General features: G+C 42.7%; 1 protein-coding gene across 1 annotated transcript in view; it reads right to left on the reverse strand.

The window, feature by feature from the left end:
* pappa2 (pappalysin 2) overlaps positions 1-16,160 on the reverse strand; it is a 169,493-nt gene extending 153,333 nt beyond the window's left edge. The window contains exons 1-4 of the mRNA XM_054746689.2: positions 15,034-16,160; positions 9,250-9,482; positions 8,575-8,802; positions 7,829-8,427 (exon numbers count right to left, since the gene is read on the reverse strand). Of these exons, the coding sequence (XP_054602664.1) occupies positions 7,829-8,427; positions 8,575-8,802; positions 9,250-9,482; positions 15,034-15,946 (1,973 nt within the window). The 5' untranslated portion in view covers positions 15,947-16,160. The remainder of the gene's footprint in view (positions 1-7,828; positions 8,428-8,574; positions 8,803-9,249; positions 9,483-15,033) is intronic.
* Positions 16,161-21,551: the final 5,391 nt, after the last annotated feature.

The raw sequence follows: 21,551 nt of genomic DNA on the forward strand, positions 1-21,551 counted from the left end.
CTCGGGCCTAATTAAAGCTGCAAGCAGCGTCGTTCGGCCCTCGCAGCGAAGATGCTCACCCTCCTTCCGCACCCCCTCCGCTCCATCCCCGATGCTCTCCAAACCCAACTCCCCGCCGCTCCGTCCTGGCCGGCAGCACGGGGCACCAGGGCACGTCCACGGACTGAAACGTCCACCACCCTGACACCAAGAAAAGCTAACAGTCACCTCATCCACACCTCACCCTGAATCAGCATCCCCTCCGAGCCTACCATTATATTACATGTCTCACCACTAGGGCATACTTTATCTTTAGCACACTGTTGGTGTGATGACACAGACCAACTTTAGTGCTTTTTTGCCCATATTTATTAAAGTTTTCGAAAGTTAAAGTTATCTAGGGGGCGCTGTGATCAATTACAGAAAAATCCCATTGAGGTCAGCTTTGGTTGACAAGGACAGTTTTCTGTTATTTTGGCATCAAACGGACGTTGTGTGTGTTATCTAAAGCCAGTGAGCTGAAAGGGGCGGAGCTACAGGGATTTGAATCAACAACCACATCAATGTGTTTGGTGCAGTCACGTGATGTCACAAGCCAAGTATAATGCCATTCTGACTTTGACTTTAGAAGTTAATAAAGTTTGAACCCATCTAGGGGGCGTTGTGACCATTTACAAGTAAATGCCATAGAGGTCATCTTTGGTCATCAAAGATGGTTTTCTGTTAATTTGGAATCAATCAAACGTTGCATGGGTCATCTAGAGACAAAAAGCTGTAAGTGGGTGGAGTTAAAGTGAATTGAACAAGTGATCACATACATGTGTTGATTGCAGATGTGTGATGACTCCCACAATGTTTGATGTAGTTTGGAACTTTTTTGCAGAAGTTACAAAGGTTTTTTGTATCTAGGGGGCGCTGTCCCAAATTTAAGAATTATTCCATGAAGAAGTTTGTAGGTTGATGACAGTCATTTGTGTGCAGTTTGGTGTGAATTGCATCATGCATGTGTTATTAAGGGCCTAATATCTGTCAGGGGGCGGAGCTAAAGCAATATCAACAACTTACCACAGGACTGTGGTGGGTGCCATTGTGTGAGTACACATAGCAAGTTTGGTGCAGTTACGACCTCGTCTGTAGGAGTTATTACAGTTTTAATGGTGTGTAGGGGGCGCTGTGGTGACATTACACAACTTTCACCAACGGTGTGTGCCTCGTTGAATAAAGGGCATGATTGTTGATTGCCATGTTCAGTCTCGGGCAGATCGGAGGTTGTTAGTGGAAGTTACAGTCAAACGTAAGGTCACGGCGTCACGCCAGAATTCGCCGTGGCATCAAAGCCCTTCCCTTTCTGAAAAGCTATCAGATCTGAATGGTCATTACAACATCATGAAGACAGTGCATGACCTTAGTGTCATGTTGACTAAAGTAGAGGGGACAAATATGGGCATTTCACCATTAAAAAATAGACTTCCTGTAGTCAGGGGGCGGGGCATAGGTGATGTCAGCTGTCCACATTGTCATTGTCTTGAGATGTGGTCAATGATCACACAGACGGAGTTTGATATAGATCTGATCATGCACATGGGAGTTGTTAAGTCAAGTAATGTAATGGCGAAAGGTCAAAGTTTGAGGCTTAGCCACGCCCACACCTTTATACTTGTATAAAATCCGACGGTTGAATTTTTTCCTCTATGTCTTAAGATTATATAGCAGGAGTTTGAAGGTGATAGGTGGAAAGGACGACGAGACATCATTCTCCTAATAACGTGTGTGAAAACCACTAAATCGAGTAATTGGACCAAAATGGCCGACTTCCTGTGCGACTTTGCACTTGGCTCAAAGAGACTTTTTTGTAGGTCCTGAGACCCCACATTAGTGTACCAAATTTCGTACTCCTCAGTCAAAGCATGGCTTGGGGCTGACAGTTTTAATGGACCTAGGGGGCGCTATTTCAGAAAATAGGCCACGCCCATTTGATGTTCACATGAGATCTTTTGGGGGGCCGGACTAGGATCACTCACAAGACGTTTCGTGACTGTATCTATAGAAATGACGACATGGGAGGCACATGTATGGTCACGGCGGTACGCCTGACTTCGCCGCGTCGCCACAGCCCCGCCTTCTGCAGAAAACACCCATAAAGTGACGTCAAGCAACGCCAACTTCTCTTCAGTTACCTGCTACAAATTCGGGCTGATTATTCGACAGGGCGAATTTTGGAAAATTTCCCAGTAAAACTTGACGTTTTAAGTCCTGAGGGGGCGGGGCTTGTGTGACATCATCCAGCGACCATTCATTTGTCTTCGGGGGGCGATGACGATTATCCATAGAAAGTTACTTTAACTGTAATTCTTTCATTTGTGAAATTATAGCAATTTGAATTTTTTTGGCGAGTGCTCGAACTTTGAGGCCTGGCCCCGCCCCTTCAGTATTTACGAAAAGTCAATTTTATTTTCTCATTTGAAGCGTCCATCGCTTCTGTTCGATGGCACACTATTTTTGAGACTATGGTACGAAAAATGACGAAACTGTTCAACCAAATATAGACCCTAGAAATGGCCAAAACGGCTAAAAATCGCCATTTCAACCCAAAATGGCCGACTTCCTGTTTTATATTGACCATGGTTGCAAGAGGCTTTTTTGTGCGGACTGTTGAGTAGTACCAGTATACCAAATTTCATAACTGTACGATAAACTAAGCTTTATGGAGAGGGGTATTTTTCACTCTTTAGGGGGCGCTGTCGAGCCACTTTTTTATCAACTTTCACATCGCCAGTGAAATACGTAAATTTCACGCACTTTCTATATTGGGCCAGAATTTGGTGACTTTTTGGATATGCTAAGACCCCCTAAAGGCCACCCAAAGACGCGGAAGAAAAAAGAAAGCGTAATAATAATAAACGGAGCAGATACAATAGGCCTTCGCAGCGCTTCGCTGCTCGGGCCTAAAAATAATAAACGGAGCAGATACAATAGGCCTTCGCAGCGCTTCGCTGCTCGGGCCTAATAATCCAGCAGTTGCTCAGGTCAATAAGGGGCTTTTCAGTGTTGAATTGGCATGTAGGTGTGTATTCTCCAGAAACTATTGTTTCCTCTAAATATTCAAAGCCAAGCAGGTTTGTCTTTACAATGATCCTGGATGTGTCACACCCTGTCTTCTTCTTCTTCTTCTTCCTTTCCGGTTAAATGGCGGGTGGCAACCAACTTAAGGTGCATTACCGCCACCTACTGTGCAGGAGTGTGAGTCAGAGCGAGGAGAGAAAAAAAAAATACATATATATATATAGAGAGAGAGAGAGAGAGAGAGAGAGAGAGAGAGAGAGAGAGAGAGAGAGAGAGAGAGAGAGAGAGAGAGAGAGAGAGAGAGAGAGAGAGAGAGAGAGAGAGAGAAATAATAAAAAACTAAATTCTACTAAATACCTTAATTTTCCTAAGAAACTCTAGCACCAACTTATAATTGGACCCACTGCCATTCAACAACGTTCTCAAATTCCAAATGCCACATCCTTTATCTTTCAACCTATCTATAAATTCACCCCTAATTACATCAAACTTACTACAAAAACACAAAACATGTTCTACCGTTTGTCACACCCTGTCCTGTCTCCCCTTGTGGTTTAGTCATGTGTCTCTGTTAATTGCTCCCACCTGCCTCTCGTTTTCCAATCATCCAAGTTCCCAACCCTCTTGTATTTAAACCCCTTCAGTTCTTTGTCTCGTGTTGGATCATTGTTTTATGTCAGCGTTGTTTTCGTCTCTCCCTCTTGGTCTTTGGTACTTTGCTCATAAAGTGAGCTTTGGATTTATCCCTGCTTCATTTTTGTTACTGGGTGTTTGCCTCCTGCCCTTTTGGGATTTTTATTTTGTCATCCAAAATAAAGGATTCTTCTTCCTGCCTCGTGTCATCCTGGGTCTGCGTCTTGGGTCCTAACCTCCTGCTCCTCAGCGTGACAGAATGGACCAACCACATCAGGACCCAGCGGTACCTTCAGCTTCACCTACATCCCAGGTTATGTACACCTATCATGGAGACCCGGACACTTGTCGGGGCTTCATTCAGGACTGCGCCCATAGTTTGGACATGGCATCATCTGAATTTAACAAGGTCTCCTTCGTGGTGCCTTGTTTGAGGGATGGACCTCTGGATTGGGCAGCAGACTATCTAGAGGTCCACCCAATCATGACTGTATCTTTTTGGGACTTTGCTGGGAAGTTAACGAGAGGCAGGTGGGAGCAATTAACAGAGACACATGACTAAACCATAAGGGGAGACAGGACAGGGTGTGACAGGATGGATTAAGCAGTCATGGCTCAATGGGGAAGAGTGATTCCCTGCAAGGTGCATGGTCTGATCCCAGCACCAGCAGAGAAATTACAGCCCACCACTTCTCAGGGATGAGTCAAATGCAGAGAAAGAATTTTGCAAAGAGAGATTAATAAAGTATCAACTAGCCCCATACTGCAGCTATTATGTTTTTAAGAGAAAACAGGCTGGAAAAAACTGCTCACAAGTTTAATTTCCAAGTTTGATTTACTAATGAATTTCATGGACACCTATTAAGTCAAAGTACACGATTTCCCCCTATCACTTCATCCCTTTCTTTCCATTCTTCGCACCCACCTCCCTCCTCCTCCCTTCTTTCTTTCCTTTGTTGTGTTGCCAGTGACTGCAGTATACCTGGCCGTCACTGCAGAACTGGTTTAACTTAAACAAATCTGTGCAACTAAAATCTTCTGGGTCTGCACTGGCCAGCACGGCGGGGTCCTACAATCAGAACAGCTGGCCCGGAGCTCAGAGAGACTGGGGAGAGGGAAGAGGGCGATATCAAAAACCCAGATCCCAAACATAAAAATGCTTGCAGCGCTCCGCTGGAGCCAGCAAAATGTCATCTTCTCGTTAATTCTCCCTCGGCCTGAGAAAGTCTGATCCATGACTCACAAACACAGATGCACAAGAAGATATGGTCATGTCAAAGTGCTCACACATGCAAGCGCTTTCAACTAGCCGAGGTCAGAACCTTTCAAGGAGACCTATACTACTGCTAACCCACAGGGCCCAGCTTTTACGACACCCCAGTCTCCTGTGTGTGTTGTTTTAGTGGAAGGTCGGGAGCTTATAGACGGGAAATGTGGCAAGATTCCCTGCAGACGTTTCACTACTTCATTGAAAAGTACAACATACTGTAGACTTCAGAGGATTCGCTATCTGAACAGCAGAAGACCAACCTGTGAAAGTGTCTCAAGCAAAAAGAAAGTGACAAAAACAGATCGAATCTAGTTTTGGGATTTAAAAGCTTGTTCACACGTATTTCTGTATTTCAGTCATAAAAAATGTACCTAAGATGGGCAGCTGAGGTAGCAGATTTTTTAATATGTCGTAACCCCCAGAATGAATCGATGAAGACCGAACATGCCCGAGGCCTTAAACAACAGCGTTTGTGCTGAACTGGTTGCTGTCCAGCTATTTTTTTAGTGTCCATCTCCTCTCTGCAGGGTAGAAAGCTTGTCTAGGATAGAGAACATCTGACCATAACAACTACCAACCACGTTTCCCCTCTCCTTCCTCCTCCTGCTTCTATCCCAACAGACTCATGACAGAACAACATAAATTTACATTTAATTATGACACACCTGAAGCTTTTCCTGCATATGGCCAAGTAATGACACCACACACATCCATGGTTGAGCAAGCATCTTCGAGAAGAAGTAAAAGCAAGCGCAATGTCCAGCTGCGGAAGTTCACACTTAGAAGCTGCATGGTACAGTCACAGTCTCCATCTGTTGGCCACAAGGAGCCCTCCACTTCAACAATACTACCCATGTGGCGAACACTGAAAAGGCTGAAATTTAGCTGACAAGACAGTTCATTAAAGTCACGAGGATCTAAATACTCGATCGTCATTAAAACCTTTACTCCCAGAGATTTTTCACCCAATAACAAAAATCTGCTTTGGATAGAATTATTTTTGGTTTCATAAGAAAAAGTTGCATAAAGGTGCTAAGAATCAAAACAAGTGACCAGTGAGAAATGTAATTCTGCACTGAAAAATGGCCAGTGTTTAAATGCTGGTGGTGGTCGGAGGGACTGGTGGCGCCAGTGCTCGGCAGCCTCGCCTCTGTCATCTGAAAAACGTCTTTTAAAGACCAAGACTGGAAGTATGAATAGGTGATGTGATCTAAAGCTAATTTTACATATTTGGCACTCTGACCATCTTTGGAATAAAAAAAAAAACAATACAAACCTGGCGTCTATGCAATCAGTAAGTTTCTTTTCTCTTTCCCTTTTTTTCTGGGGCTAGATGAATATCTAATTTTTTTTTTTAAATACATTGGAACCGAAGTAAACCTAACTCAACAAGTTAAGATAACAAGTTACAAACAATAAACAAGTGTGCCTTCTGGCAATGCAATTCATAAACAGAAGACTAATTACAAAAACGACTTTAGTTTGTGTGGGAGAAAACACAAATATGCAAATGACCTGTATTTGCTATTGCACCTTCTAGAGTCCTGGAACCCCCCAAGGCACTTTACAACACAATCAGTCATTCACCCATTCACACACACATTCACACCCTGGTGGTGATGAGCTACATTGCAGCCACAGCTGCCACCGGTCTCTCTGAACACCACCAGCAGGCAAGATGTGTTAAGTGTCTTGCCCAAGGGCACAATGACAGCGACAGACTGAGTGGGGCTCGAACCTGCAACCTTCTGATTACAGGGCGAGCACTTAACTCCTGTGCCACCGTTGCACACACACACACACACACACACACACACACACACACAGTCTCAATTCAGATCATGGATAAAAACCATTAATCGTCTTGAAAAAAAATTCGTTCATTTTAGGTACAATTTTCTAATATTGAAGAATTGAATTTCCAAGAACATTCCAGATGGGTTTTTTCCTGACCGAAAAGAGAACATTGACTCTGCTCTTTGTAAAATTTTACTGAATGTTATTACAACTGAATGATATTGAAACAAGTGAGGCATGATGTGTCCTAAAATGCTCACCGGCACCGTTATCAGTGAACAATATTTATCAACAGACATGTAATGCATCTTTCCAACAGAGAAACATTGTAATCAAACCTGTACACAACAATAAAATATTAAATATTTTGATAATTATACTTAAAAATACATATTTTCTACTTGAGCCATGGCTCCACCTTCTTCTTAAAATTCCCATTCAACAATAGATCGAGGAGGGTAATACCTCACTGATGCGGACTTCGGCAAAGTGCAGATCAAGGCTGCAAAGGGAGCTTGGCCAAAGTTTGCACTTGATAAATGAGATACCCTACACACTCGCACCCCTGGATGGGAATGTGCCATTGAGGGGCACAAGGGAGGAAGTGTTAGTATCAGGACAGGGCCTTATTTTCTGATATTTGGACAGCTCGCCTTGGATTGGCTTATAGCAACGCGACGCTACCACTGACTCTGTTTGCCTTGCATTGTTGATGTTTTATCTCCACTAATAACACAAGCTTGAAGGAGTTCTGCCGTGTGGTGGAGTTGCTAATGCTAACAGTTAGTGGAGATGTTGGTTTAGCGTCCAGGAGAGGGCAGAAAACAACAGCCTTCCCTGTTTTTAGCCAAGATGGGTGAGTCCAAGCAACTGCTTGATGTAGATCTGTCAGGATTTTCAGTTCCTAGAGCTTCACCATCTATTTTCTAATCTAATGCAGGAGATAGGTGTAGGAGACCATTTTCATGTTCAAACTGCATGAAAAATCTCAGAATGACTGATTATAATCAGAAATAACCATTAAAACATGTGTTTTCAGTGAAGGACCACTATAAGTAATAACCTGCTTAATGCTCATAACCTCACCTCTCTGGCGATTCGGGATCAAAGCAAGTCTTGAGGACATCGGTGACATCTGGGTCACAGCAGTCTCCATCATCGTAGTCATAGTAGATGCTGTTGCACTCCTCATTACAAACCCCATCCTGTCTCTTCCAGTTGTAGCAGTGGCCTATCCTGAGACAGTCCCCTCCATCGTGGCCCGTCCTTGGGTGGTCACACTCTGGGTCACACTGGCGGTTCCCAATCTTGCCAATTCGGCAGTTGCTGAGGATAAATCTCCGTTGAAGGCTGGAATTTTTAACATTAAGGACACTCAAATCAAGGGTGATGTTGTAAGGCCGAAAAGCTTCATTTATAGCCTGATGCTGCATCTGGATCTGGGATTGAGTCACTGTTGGATTTCCACCGTCGTCATCAGAGAGGTTGACGATTTGGTAGAGAATGCGTTTGGAAGGATGCAGCTGCCAGTTGTTGTTGTACCCAGAGATGATGTCTGGGTTGTCGCATTGAGTCAGGCCACAAGGTGGCGGCAGGAACGTGGAGACAAGTTCTTGTTCAGGGACCGGAGTGGTGACAACAGCTGGGTGAAGGCCAGATTTATACGGGGTCCAGAAACGATGCACCTTAAGGACAATAAATGTTATTGTAACAGTTGCAGTTCACTTCTGATTTACATAACCAACAAGAATTCCCCAATATAAACAAATTCTAACAAATATATACGTTTGCATTACATAATGACTACACAGAGATTATATGAAAGCATTTACATCAGTAAAATCCCTCCACATGGCTACAACTGGCTTGTTCTGGTCAATCTGAAGTGGTGTTTTCAGTAGATCCTCGTGGGTGCGGGCATAGCCCCACAAGATCACTCCTCCAATGTGGCCCCTGAAGCTCTGTCCTTGGTCAGATTGTTTACCGCCAAGAAATAAGGTCCTGCAGGTCTGCATGAATGAGCTGTAGAGATTCCCAGACTGGAAACTACTTTCTCCAACCTGAGACAAAAACAGGAAATTAAAAAAATGATCAAGAAACAAGACGTAAACTTCCCCATATTTGAAAATATTATGAACATGAATAGACAATAATAATTTGATGGTTATTTTCCAGAAAATGATCGTGCAAGTATGCTTTAAATGCTTATGTCTGATAGAAGCGATGTAAGAACTTTGAGATCTATGTGATGTGTAAAAGCAAAAATGTAGACTGATGTAAAATCAAATTTTATCCAAAACACTTTTAAGACTTTACTGTCCATACAAACCTATATAAAAATGTTTATTTTTCCTAATATTAGATTATTAAAATTACAGGGCAAAAAGACTAAGCAGGCCTGTGTTTTGGATTGTTTTTGCCATCATTGTCTCCGTTTGACTGTGATGAAAAAGCTGAGAATGAAAAAATGAACCCAGAAGTTCTTCTAAACAAAAAAAATCACACACCTTAGCCCCATCGACATACAGGGTCATGCGGTGGCCGTTGTATGTTGCCATTAGGTGAGTCCAGGCATTAGCTTGGTACCGCTGGTGGCCGTAGACAGTGGTGGACTTCACAGCTCTGTCCGTACGAAGAGAGAAGTAGAATCGTGCGTCTTTGATTCCTGTTGCTTCCACAGTCTGAATGCCTACAGACCAGCCCTTCTCACTTAGTGAATGGGAGCAGTTGTCAAAGACACCTAGGACACAGTGAAGGGACTGTTATGCATGTTTTATAGAAGAAAACATGTCAAAATAAATAGTGATCTGAATGAAAACGGTCCTTTCTCACAATTAAACACAACCTGTGTCTGGGTCGTGTGTTGACAGACATCCTGTCAGACGACGAGGACATTTATCGTCAGTGCCGGGTGTTATATGCACAAGCAAATGTACTGTGTCGTCAATTTGGATATTGTTCTGTTAAAGTCAAACTTAACTTGTTTAGAGCTTACTGTACCTCACTGCACACAGCACATTTACGGTGGAACTATAAAACAGCCAGTATCCAGAGACTGCAGGTGGCTCACAACGATGCATTAAGACTTTTGGTAAAAAAAAGCCCAGATGGACTAGTGCTAGTGAATAGTTTGTTTCTGCTGGGGTCGGCACATTTAAAGCTGTTTTAAGAAATTTTATGTATAGATTTATATGCCGTCTTGATGTCTCCATGAACAGTGTCATCAACTCCGACTAATACTAGATATAGTGCTGTCCGCTACACCTCTAAACTGTGGAAGCACTGGTACGATTGTCTCTTGTAGGATACTTTTCTTCTTTTAACGGGTTTGTTGTTTTCTTTTTGATGCCACCTTTGTATATTTTTCTATGTATTCTTTGGACCGCGAGTCTGCAATAAAGGCTACTTACTTTCTTACTTACAACCACTTAATCTTTCCGAGCAGATTACACTTAAGAATTGAAAAAGCTGCACAGTGGCTGGGAAACAGACGGAGAGAAAACACTCAGAGCCAGAGAGAGAGCAGGAGGACGGAGTGAAGAAGGACGAACGTTTTTCACTAAGCCACGGCAAGGCCGTGATGTTTCCATCTGCTCATGCAACAGACGCAGACTCACATCTGCTGCCCAGATGTCAAACAACTGGGACGGCGAAGGGTCAGGGAACCCCTTCACCCTCCTCGGTGCGGTATGTGTGCACGCAGACACTTATGCATGTATGTGTGTGGTTTTATTCAGTGGGGAACTGTAGTGAAACGCTCTTGGAAGTGGGCCACTTTTTGGAGATGTTTCACTTTAAATATTTTGCACCAGGGTGGCTATTGACTCGTGAAATGCAAGTCTTGAGGACATGAAAATTACTCTAATTAGGGTTAGTCTATATTAGCGAAACAAATTGAAATCTAAAACTTTCACAATGCATTGCCAGACGTTTAGGTCTTTTCTTTGGAAACCCCACAGAAGTGCTGTACCATGCATACTATGCTGTGGGGATATAATATTTAATGGCACCCAACAGGAAGAGGGTGTTTTTTTTGTTTGTTTTTTGTTTTTTTGTGGTTCAGGCAACTCCAGATGAGAGCATTTTATTTGTAACGCAAAACAACAACGTTTATGGTAAATGTGTTTTTAATTTTGTGAAACATTGCACTGCCATGCATTAACACAGCCATTGCACTGAATCAAATTAGATGCTGATGTTTCTAAGCGGCATTTATTTTTAAAACAGGCCACAAAGCCCTGGCAAGCATGCTAGCAAGCAATCTTCTTTTCACACATTGACTTTTATAGAAACTCCAATACTCACTCAGCTCCAACATCGGTGGTGTTTGGTGTATTTTGTTTTACTTATTTGTTTGTTTATTTAGCTCATCCTGATAGTTGTTTGTTGAGTCATTGGTGTAATGTCCTGACATCTACTTGGTCTCTGCATTAACATGTCTGTTTAGATTCTGATTCATCTGGGAAAAGGGAATGCTAAGAGTATCTGAATCAATCCTATTTCAGAAAAAAAATGTTTTGACATCTACTCCCAATTATTAACAACACCATTTAATTACAGACAAAAATATGATCAATGTGGTGGTGCCTATCTCCAGCGGTCAATGGACAATCAGGCGGGGTACATCCTGGACAGAGAGCCAGTCCATCGCAGGGCAACACAGAGACACACAGGACAAACAATCATGCACACACACACACACACACTCACACCTAAGGACAATTTAGACAGACTAATTAACCTAACAGTCATGTTTTTGGACTGTGGGAGGAAGAGGGAGTACCCGGAGAGAACCCACGCATGCACAGGGAGAACATGCAAACTCCATGCAGAAAGATCCCAGGCCGGGACGTGGCCGGACCATATATTCACAAATATAGGATGGCTTGCCAGGCAATGCCCAAGTGACTGGGTAGAGGGAAGTCTGCCCCTCTCTGCTTAGGTTGCTGCTTCCACTACCTGACTCAGGATAAGCAGAGGAAAATGGATGGAATAGTACAACTTTACGACACGGTAAATAGTTAAATGGCCCAGTGGGGAGACAGTGATATCTAGTGGCACAAACTGCAAATTGCAACCAAGAAAAATAAATAACACTTGGAAAGAAGATGAAGAGAATAACCAAATAGAGCTTTAATATGATGGCTAAATCCATATGTGGCTCAATCAAAAGTATTTTTTGTTTGTTTTTATTGTCACACTTCACCATTTTAAAGCATGAAACAAACTTAAATATAAATAAAAGGCAGTATTCAAGGAAATGTAATTTATTATGGTAAAAAGGGGATTCTAAACCAACACGTCTTTCCTATTGTTGAGTCATAAACTCTAACACGAGTGAGACCCAAAGTGCCAAATGACGCCTCTACGACCACCCAAAGCCCTTTACTCTTACACATGCACACACACTCATACTCCTGATTTACAGATGGGGTGGACACTTCCACTTGTCATAAGGGGGGCTGAGACCCAATCACCACCTTCCAATTTGTAGCTGATGGATTTAGAGTATGTTACTTCTTGAGATCTTTTAGCCTTCTTTTATGTTTCAAGATTCTATCGAAGCGATTCTTAATTCTGGACTGGTAGTAATCCAGCCCGAGTGTAGATAGTTCGAAACATCCCAGCTTTTCACATGACGTAGTTAATCAATGTTGTTTCATGATTACCAAGGGGAATTCTCACTTTTTTTAACATTGTGCCAGTTTGGTTTACCGTAAATCCTCTAATATTAGCCTGTATTTAATTAACTGCCGGGTATCATATTTTGGCCGGTGTCGGAGTCGGTGAATAATGGCCGGTTTTTTATTGTGGCCGGGTGGAATGTGGTAACAAGCAAGTACGGGGGGCGGTTGTGTCATCCGTCTCACTTTTGATTTGCCAGTGATAGACCGCGAGGGTAACTTTAACCGTGCAGAGACGAAGAGGAGGCGAAAATTTGATATCAAGTTCAAAGAGAACGTGCTGATTATGCTGCAGAACACTCTGGGGAGCAGTAGGGGTTGTATGAACTAGTCGACTTCACCGCTCTATAGTGACTTTTTATGCCTGTCATCAACTAGTCGCTGTCACGTGATAATGACCAGCAAGATGCAGTCCTCGGAAAAGACAGCAGCCTGCTGTCAGCAGGTGACAAGCTCCTGCGCGTCAGGAGGCAATGCGCTGTGCCAGAGCGTCGCCACTGACACCTGCCGTAAAACGGACATTTAACCAAATTGTGACGTTTACCCTCTTGCAATTTAACATTCCCCTCACCCCCATCCTAACCTTAACCAGCTTGTGCATGCAAAGCTCTGATTGTTGACGCGCTCCATACATCTGCGTCCTGAGCACGGCCACAGTAACATGATCAAATCAGGTGTTGCCACCTCAAAAACAAATTTAACATGCAATCGTTCATGTCGGCTCATTTCCTTTTATGTTTTCTGTCTTTTATTCTTTTATTTGTGCCTGATGTGTTTCGCTGCTGTGGATCAGGGCGCATCACCTGTTTTGTCCTCGGTGACACACCTAACTGATGTGGCCGGCGAGCACTCCGCTGTTTTTGCGGTCGGTAGATCTTTTAGAACTGCAGTTCAAAGGTAACTCATGAGGTGAATATATATGAACCCAGGTAGCAGTTTTTCTTTAGGATTGAGAGGAGATGCAGGAAGATAATAAACAGGCAGGACAGAAAAATAGTCAAATAAAAACAAGTTAGTTTTTGTACCTGGTGGTTGTAACAAACAGACACCACTGAAGGTAATCAGAAGTGAGGAACAGAAAATGAAATAATTATTTTAATGTTTAGAGCAGCAGGAACTCTGAGAGGCTGCAGGCGCATCAGTGAGTTTGCGGCCGCTGCGCAGGGGGAGGGGGGAGGGCTGAAGCAGAAACTACCGTTGTTAAAAGAAATGTGTTTAACTTTGAAAATGTGGGCGCAATTTTAATTGTCAAAAACTCCAATGAACATTACTTCATTTTGCTCAAATGGAAATAGAGGCCTGCCTCTATTACTGGCCCTCTTTCCAATAAAGGCCTGGAGCTTGATGAGCTTGAGTCAAATACAGGCCTGGGCCTGTATTAGAGGATTTACGGTATATTAGCTTTAATAGGTTTAATAAAGCATGCATAGAAAAGTCCCCATTGCTTTGTTTATTATGTAAAACAGGATTTTTTTTCTGTCAGCGTCACAGCTACTAGAAACAAAAGGATGTTGTTTGTTTTGAATGTATTTGTCAAATTCCTTCAGGACACTACAAAGAAAAGAGCCCATGCCAAAAAATGCCGTTCTCACATAAGGAAGCAACGTGGTGGAAGACAGTTGTGTAACGCAGTAGGATCTTTGATCACAGTAAATGTGAGCAGACGTAACAGTTTGTGGTCTCCCTCGCTATCGGGACAGCTGAGGTGCTGCGCCCTGGCACTTTCATTCTCTTCAGTGTGTTTGATCATTTGTGTTTGTCTGTCAGGAGTGCAGCTTTTCAAATGCAACACTTTTCTTATTTCTAAATGTTAGAAAAACAAGGATGTTCGTCGTCATGTGAAGAGCATGCAAAGCCGAAGCTTTCCTTGGATCAGAGTGTCTGTGGCTGCTGTTCAGACTCAATAAAATCTGTCAGGCAACTCTGAGCAGAGAAGGGAAACACACACTGGGAATTTTTGTGGTTAGGTAACCACGTGTTTTCAGATGTTAAGTCTGTGTCCAAAGGGGAAATATTGTTTCGTTTGTGCTGCAGCAACATGAAAACAAAAGTAAGTTCCAGGCTTAGAGACACTTCTTTATTTTTGAACTAGGAAAATACAGCAAAATAATGGCACTGCTTTTATATTAAACCCTAACACGTCTTCATAATAACCACTACTGACCTAATTTCAAGCAATGAATCACAACAGATCATTCTTTCACTCCTCGTGCAGAAATATGATGTAGATGGGGAGGTTTGTTCGCCACCTCTTTATAATGACTTTCTTTTTGTTAGTTTCCAGGGATGCATGTTCCAGGGTTCATTTATTAACTTAGAAATTTAGAAAAAAACTTAAATGCTTTTTTATAACACATCGAAGCCCATGGCCACTGAGTTACTGGTCAAAAACATTTCATTAAATAACAATATGAAGCTGAGAAGGTTGAATGGTAACTTACAATATTTTATAAGTATTTCAACAGTATTTCGGGCTGCACCAGAAAGTCTTATATCTGGTCTAATGTGAGTGAAAGTTAATAATAATGAGGAGGATGAAGTTAAAGCAGAGATAGAAGAAGGCAGAATAGCTGCGGTGGTGCGTTAGTGGAGCATGGTTACACCCACCTGCTATGACCGCGGGGTTGCTCTGCCCGCCCTCCGGCTTCACCCACAACTCCAGGCTGAACCTGGCCCGTGGCAGCTCCACTCCCTCGGCCAGCTTCACCTTCAGCTGCTCCCAGTGCCCGCGGAAGTACAGAGCGGTCATCCAGGAGGGGGGCACTCTGGGCACGGGACCGCTCCAGGGTGAGCTACCCGGCGGGTCCGTCTCCTCCACCTCTCCGGAATAATCCTCCGCGCCATCCTCCAGGGTCACCGTGGAAGACTGGTTGTCGCCGTCCCTCTGCGGTAGGTCTTGGGGGACCCGGAGGCCACCGTGGTGTGCCGAGCTGTTGGGAGAAACTTTCTCCCACTTGGCATGTCCCCCTTCCTCATAGCGAAGCTTCGCGTCTGGGCTGCGGGGAAACCTGGAGCTATAGCTGCGCGGGGACGGCGCACGGCTCCCGGGTTCCTGCGACGCGCCTCCATGGGCATTATTTGACTCTTTCTCGTGTTTTGAGATTTTGTTCTCATATAACCTTTCGAGTAACTTAACTTGTCCACCGCCTGCTCTCACCTCCGCCTCTTGGCCAGCGCCCCAGCCGCCGCTGTCCTCCCCAGCAGGAGCGACCTGTCGGACCCCGGTGTCGGACCTGCACTCGCCTGCGCAAACCCGAGCGCTCAGGACGGGGTAAAGCGCACCTCGGCTGGTAGCCGCTAGGGGACGGTGTTGGACCGGGGAAAGGGCGCGGGGCTGCCTGCGGGACCGCCAGACGCCGGAGACGGTGCAGGGTTCACCTGCTAGTCTGGACAGCTCTCGGTCCGCCCGCCGGGCCAATGAGCTCTTGTACCGCCTAAGCGCATCTGATCGAACTGGACTGAGTAGCCACGTGTTTGTGATGAGGATGAGGAAGATTGCTATTAGTCTGATAAACAACATTTTCTCTGACTAGTCTGCGTTTGTTCTGAATAAAGACAAAACCAAACCTGCTTAAAAGCCTTACACCAGATTATGTTCAGACCATTTAAAACATCTGCACAGATTACCCATCCGTAAATCTGATTTAAACTTTCTCTCTTAAATAAGATTAGAATAAAGAATCAGCAAAGTCACACAAGGAAAAGTACACAGAATTTGAGATTATTATTTGTAGATTTCGAATAATGTAGATAATGTTTTTAATTTAAAATAAAAATATATATAGTCAGCTAAATTAAATAATTTCTTGGCGCAGCTGCAGTCGTTTTTTATAGCTTTGCCTCTTTCATATCAGTCTAAACGCAAGACGAGGACGCCACGGCTGACTTGGTGTCAGAATCACCAACGTGACAAAGGAAGGTGCATAACTAAATTCTGGTTTAATCACATTTACAAAATCACTCTCATCCGAGTTTATCCAAAACACGCGTTACAAAAGTCCTCCTGGTACTTTTTACCTGCCCATTGTCGCACCTTTTAGCGCGTCCTGTTCCAAAAACATGACCGCAAGGTGAGTTTGGCCAACTCCAAAAGCAAACACCGCACTGAGCAAAGTGTCAACAGCTCCCCTAGAAGACGCTGTCCTGTAATAGGAGGACAGAAACAAACGAGTCCCATAAATCACTGTCCGGTGTCTGCTCGCGATTCAGCGTGCGCCTCTCTGCTGCTGCTGCTGCACCGGTCCAGGCAATAGTAGTAGTAATGTCCTCCTCCATTCACTTCTCCATCTCCTCCTCCTCCTCTCTCTCTCTCTCTCTCTCTCTCTTGCTCTCCTTCATTCCAGTCCAAAGGTTTTTATCAGGGAGCCCCTGCTCGCACTGACATCACCGTTAGGGGAAGTGTAGTGGTGGAGGTGGAGGGGTGGGGGTGCGTCCTGCCCTTGCTTCACACTTGAGTTTTACAAGGGAAATCCTCTTCTCCTCTTCCAGCCCTTGCCTGGTCTCTCTGCATCTCTCTGATCCATGAGTGCAGACAGGAAAAAGGGCTGTTGCAGGTTGGATGGCTGTCAGAAGTGTGTTGACAAAGCAACCTGCAGGAACTTTTACTTTGCATTTTATCTGGTTATTGATCACAATATATGCATGCAGCAGCTTAAAGCAGTGGAGCATGGAGGTGTGTGTCTAACCCTTGCAGCACTTTCTCAAATGTCTACAATCAAAACATGTCTCGGTCATTTGCCGATAGGAGGTGATAAAAGATTCAATATCCACAGTTTTCTGAGTTCATATTCTGTAAATTAAGCTGCATTTGGAGTTTTATTAATAAAAATACCAAATGATGCTCTTCATTCAGATGTTTGTTCGTTTTTTGTTTGTTTGTTTGTTTTGTTTTGTTTATTGTGTTATTTGGAGAGGACAATACACATTAATGAGCACTAGTTTGTGTAAATGCACCAGATGTAGCCATAGGCTATGGTCCTCAAAGAACAACATACATTTTAAACAACGATAAAAGGACAGAGATAGACATGCTTAACCCTGTAATTTTGATCTGATTACCCAGTCAGATCTACAAATGGTCAATTGGCTTTTAACCATTTGTAGGTTCTTTTTTCTTTAAGCAGCAAAGGCAAAACACTTTTGAATTAATCCTTAAGAACCCAAACCTTTTTAAATATAAAACAGATTGGAGTAAAGACATCAAAATGTAGAAAAACATTAATTAAAATAAAGAAATAGAATAATTTTTGATTTATGTGATGTCACTTGGAGTTGTTGAGCTTGAATATATAACTCCAGAGGTAATTTTGCAGATGTTTGAAATGCGATGTGACACCAGTGTCACCACGGATTAAAATTTGAATACCAGGGTACATACTCTTTCACAGTCTCCTCTACTGGCTTATCTGGTCCTAAGAGAGCTGTTTTTATCACACTTTGGTAACACTTTACAATAAGGGTCCTTTAATTAACACTTCTTATTGCATTATTAAGCATAAAATATTATTACCTGTTTAACTTTATGCCAATTATTATGTAATACTAAGTAGGCCACCCCCTTTGATAATTAATGCTCAATAATGCAATAAGTAATGTTAATAAATGAGCTCTTTGTTAATTAATGCTTAATGATGCACTAAGTATTGTTAATGAAGGGGTTCTTTGTTAATTAACGATCAATAAAGCACTAAGTAATGCTAATAAAGGGACTCTTTGTTAATAATGCTTAATAATGCATTAAGTATTGTTAATAAAGGGGCTCTTTGTTAATTAATGATCAATAATGCACTACGTAATGCTAATAAAGGGACTCTTTGTTAATTAATGCTTAATTATGCACTGAGTAATGTTAATAAAAGGACCCATTTTGTAAAGTGTTATCTTTTTTGTGTGTTTAATAAAATTCTCCAAGGGGAGGGACCAAACCATGAAGGGATTAATAAACAATGCAAGCATATTTGAAACCTTTGAAGTTTTCCAAACTCTAAAGGATCTATTTTTATACAATTGGACAATAATTGCATGAATATGATATATATTTTTTTTGTCTTGCGAAAACTTTAGTTGCTTCTGTTCTGCCGACTTAAGAGCAGAGATGGCAGCAAATGATTAGACAGTAAAATGGTACTAGATACGTGGTAAGATGGACGACGTTGAGGGTGAGAGACCTTCGGTGTACACATTTGGAGAAACACTTTTTCTAACTAGCTTTTCGTCCTCCTGCCTTCCTTGCAACAGCCCTTTCTCTCCACAGTGGTACAAAACATCTGTCCTGCACATGAAAAAGACCCATCCAAGTATGCTGCCCTGTTTATGCGGAGTTCTCTTCAAGGTCAATTCAGGGTCAAAACAGTCAGCAAAAGCAGCTGGTGACACATAGATGACATAATAACAGCAAAGGTTGCATGCTTAAACTGTTTAGATGGTGGAAGAGTTGACTGCAAATCAAATATTAGGCGAAACTCCAAGTTTAGCAACGATATCCACTGCTGTGGCATTGAAAAGGCTCTTTTTCCCCATTGTTCTTCCTTTTTGTGTGTTTTTGCAGCTTAGCAGACATAAAAGAATGTTTTTGCTCAAATAAATACTTTTCACAATGGTGAAAATAACTGGCAGCTACTTAAGGTGTGCTAATTCAAAAGACCGGTGTGGACAGATGTTTCCAGATGCAGCAAGCAATATGTATACTTCAATCTTTACAAACACCCCAAAACGTTTGTGTTTAGGTTTTTTTAAGGTTTTCACAGAAATGTGGTATAAGTAAAAAAAAAAAAAATCATCTTGCTTTTGTACCACACCCTCTGAAAAGTTGCCCCCTTCTTTCACCCCCAGGTTTTGTTTCTTTTTTTGTCAGGCTCAATTTGCAAACAGGGCCCTGGCTGGAGATGGAGATGGAGGAGGAGGAGGAGGAGGAGGAGGAGGAGGCTACTGGCAGTTATGGCAGGGGCCCCCGAACGGGCAAAAAACAGTTCCTGAAGAGTGGGAGGCAGGAATTCCTCAAACCCAGCCCGTCTGACTGGGATCTGCTGCCTGCTAAACGTTTGGCTTTTGCTGCAGGCCAAGTATCTTTTTGAAGTGTAGCCGTGGCTGTGATGGGTGGCGGCTAAAAACAAAACAGGAGAAATAAGGAGAGGAGCGGAGAGAAGAGAACCACACAAAAAGAAGGAGGAAGGTGAAAAAGAAATGTGTCTGGTGAAGGAGTGAAGGCTTAAATGGGCATGCTCCGCAGGGGCCTCGACCCCCACTGCCAGGGACCACCACAGATTATCCTTCATCTGAGATGGTCTGCTTGACCTCAGCAACCCCGATGCTTGCACCCCCCCCCCCCCACCCCCAACCTGTTTCTCTCTTACCTCTGTAACATCCAGCTCCACCCTGACTGAGCCACACACACACACATGCACAAAAGAGGGGGACCCGATGGGAGAAAATCCAGGCTGATGTAGATAAATGGAGAAAGGAAAAAAAGGAGGAGAGCAGGCTTTTCACCACCAATATTAAAAAAGAGAGGAGGGGGATGGGCTCAGGAGGACAAATGCAACATGGTGTGCACACAGCACTGCAGGTGTTTTACTCATGGGACTCAGAAGCTGGAGCTGAATGCAGGAAGCATTCAGGGGCAGAAACCCTGCAGCTTACATTAATGCAAAAATGTATTTTCTAACACTTTAAACGTTTTACTTTGACGACGTAAAAGCAAACAAATATCAGCAAAATACAAAGAAATTGACATGGTGGTCCTTTTCTGTGAAATCTACCAACTTTTCCATGCACCTTTCCTTTTGCTGGGAAAAAAAAGTTATTTCACAGCCCAACTGAGCTCCACTATGATAAACTTCTTCCGCAAACAAAAACATGGGAAAATCCATGTCTTGCATGCCTACGTAGACAACCCCCCTCGTGTTTGTCTAAGTAGAGGTAAAGGTGGAAAAACAAGTAGCAGGTTGAATAAACTGTGAGTGAATATTTTAGTGCTTCTTGTGTTTTATTTGCAGAGCTGCAGGTGGATGCCTGAAAGACACAACTCTGTGTATCTTGGCTTAATCACTGATTCTTGGAGTGACCAAGTAAAAGCAACTAAAATATGAGCCTCTGAATAAAATCTAGATTTGAAAGGATCAAAAAATGTAAAATGAAGTAAATATGGTTTTGTTGATATTAAATTTACAATTTAATATTTTAGGGGGGGAAATGGATGCATGGATATTTTAATCTTGCTTCTGCCTGCATTATGAATATCAACCTTGTTCTATATTCATGGTTATATGATATTACTAATTTAGTTTTAGAAAATGAAAACGGAAAACCTAAAGACGTATCAATGGAACTCATGAACACACACACACACATGTCTGTCTTTCTATCATAGTGAGGACTTTCCATTGACTTCCATTCATTTTTGTGACTCCACTATGCCTAACCCATACCCATACCCTACCCATAACCAATGCTGAGCTATTGCTAACCCTATAACAACTTAATTCACACCATATCTCTAAAACCCGCTGGTAAGCTTTTTTAAAAAATGAGGACCAGAAAAATGTCCTCACTTATAGGGAAAATTGTGAAAATGGTGTTCAGTAATTCCCCTCAAGAAATCACATCACTCATGTTCTTAAAAACCTACACTGGTTGCCAATAGGATCATATGCAAGATCCTACTACTTACATTTAAATCTGCATGGCTCCACTTTATCTATGTAATTTACTAACTATTGCTACCACTTCCCGATCTCTTAGATCCTCATCTGCACTTCATCTGGTTCAACCTCGAGCTCGCCTTACCACCATGGGGAGCAGAGCTTTCAGTTGCTCTGCTCCACGGCTCTGGGACTCACTTCCCTCTGTCATTAGAAATACGGACCCTTTTCCATTATTCAAGGGGCACACCTGAAAACCCACTTATTCAAACAAGTTTATTCCCTTTAGACCTAGACTTTAGAATTGTTTCAAAATTGTATGTATCTTGTTTGTTTTTATTGCCCTATCTAACCTCTGTTGTTTTTTGTTTTTATCTTTGTAAGGTTACCTTGGGTTTGAGAAAGGCGCCCTCAAATAAAATGTATTATTATTATTATTATTATTATTATTATTATTATTATTATTCAGTATGTAGTAAGTACTAG

Source organism: Nothobranchius furzeri, chromosome 11 (genome assembly GCF_043380555.1).
Source record: "Nothobranchius furzeri strain GRZ-AD chromosome 11, NfurGRZ-RIMD1, whole genome shotgun sequence".
Classification (NCBI taxonomy): domain Eukaryota; kingdom Metazoa; phylum Chordata; class Actinopteri; order Cyprinodontiformes; family Nothobranchiidae; genus Nothobranchius; species Nothobranchius furzeri.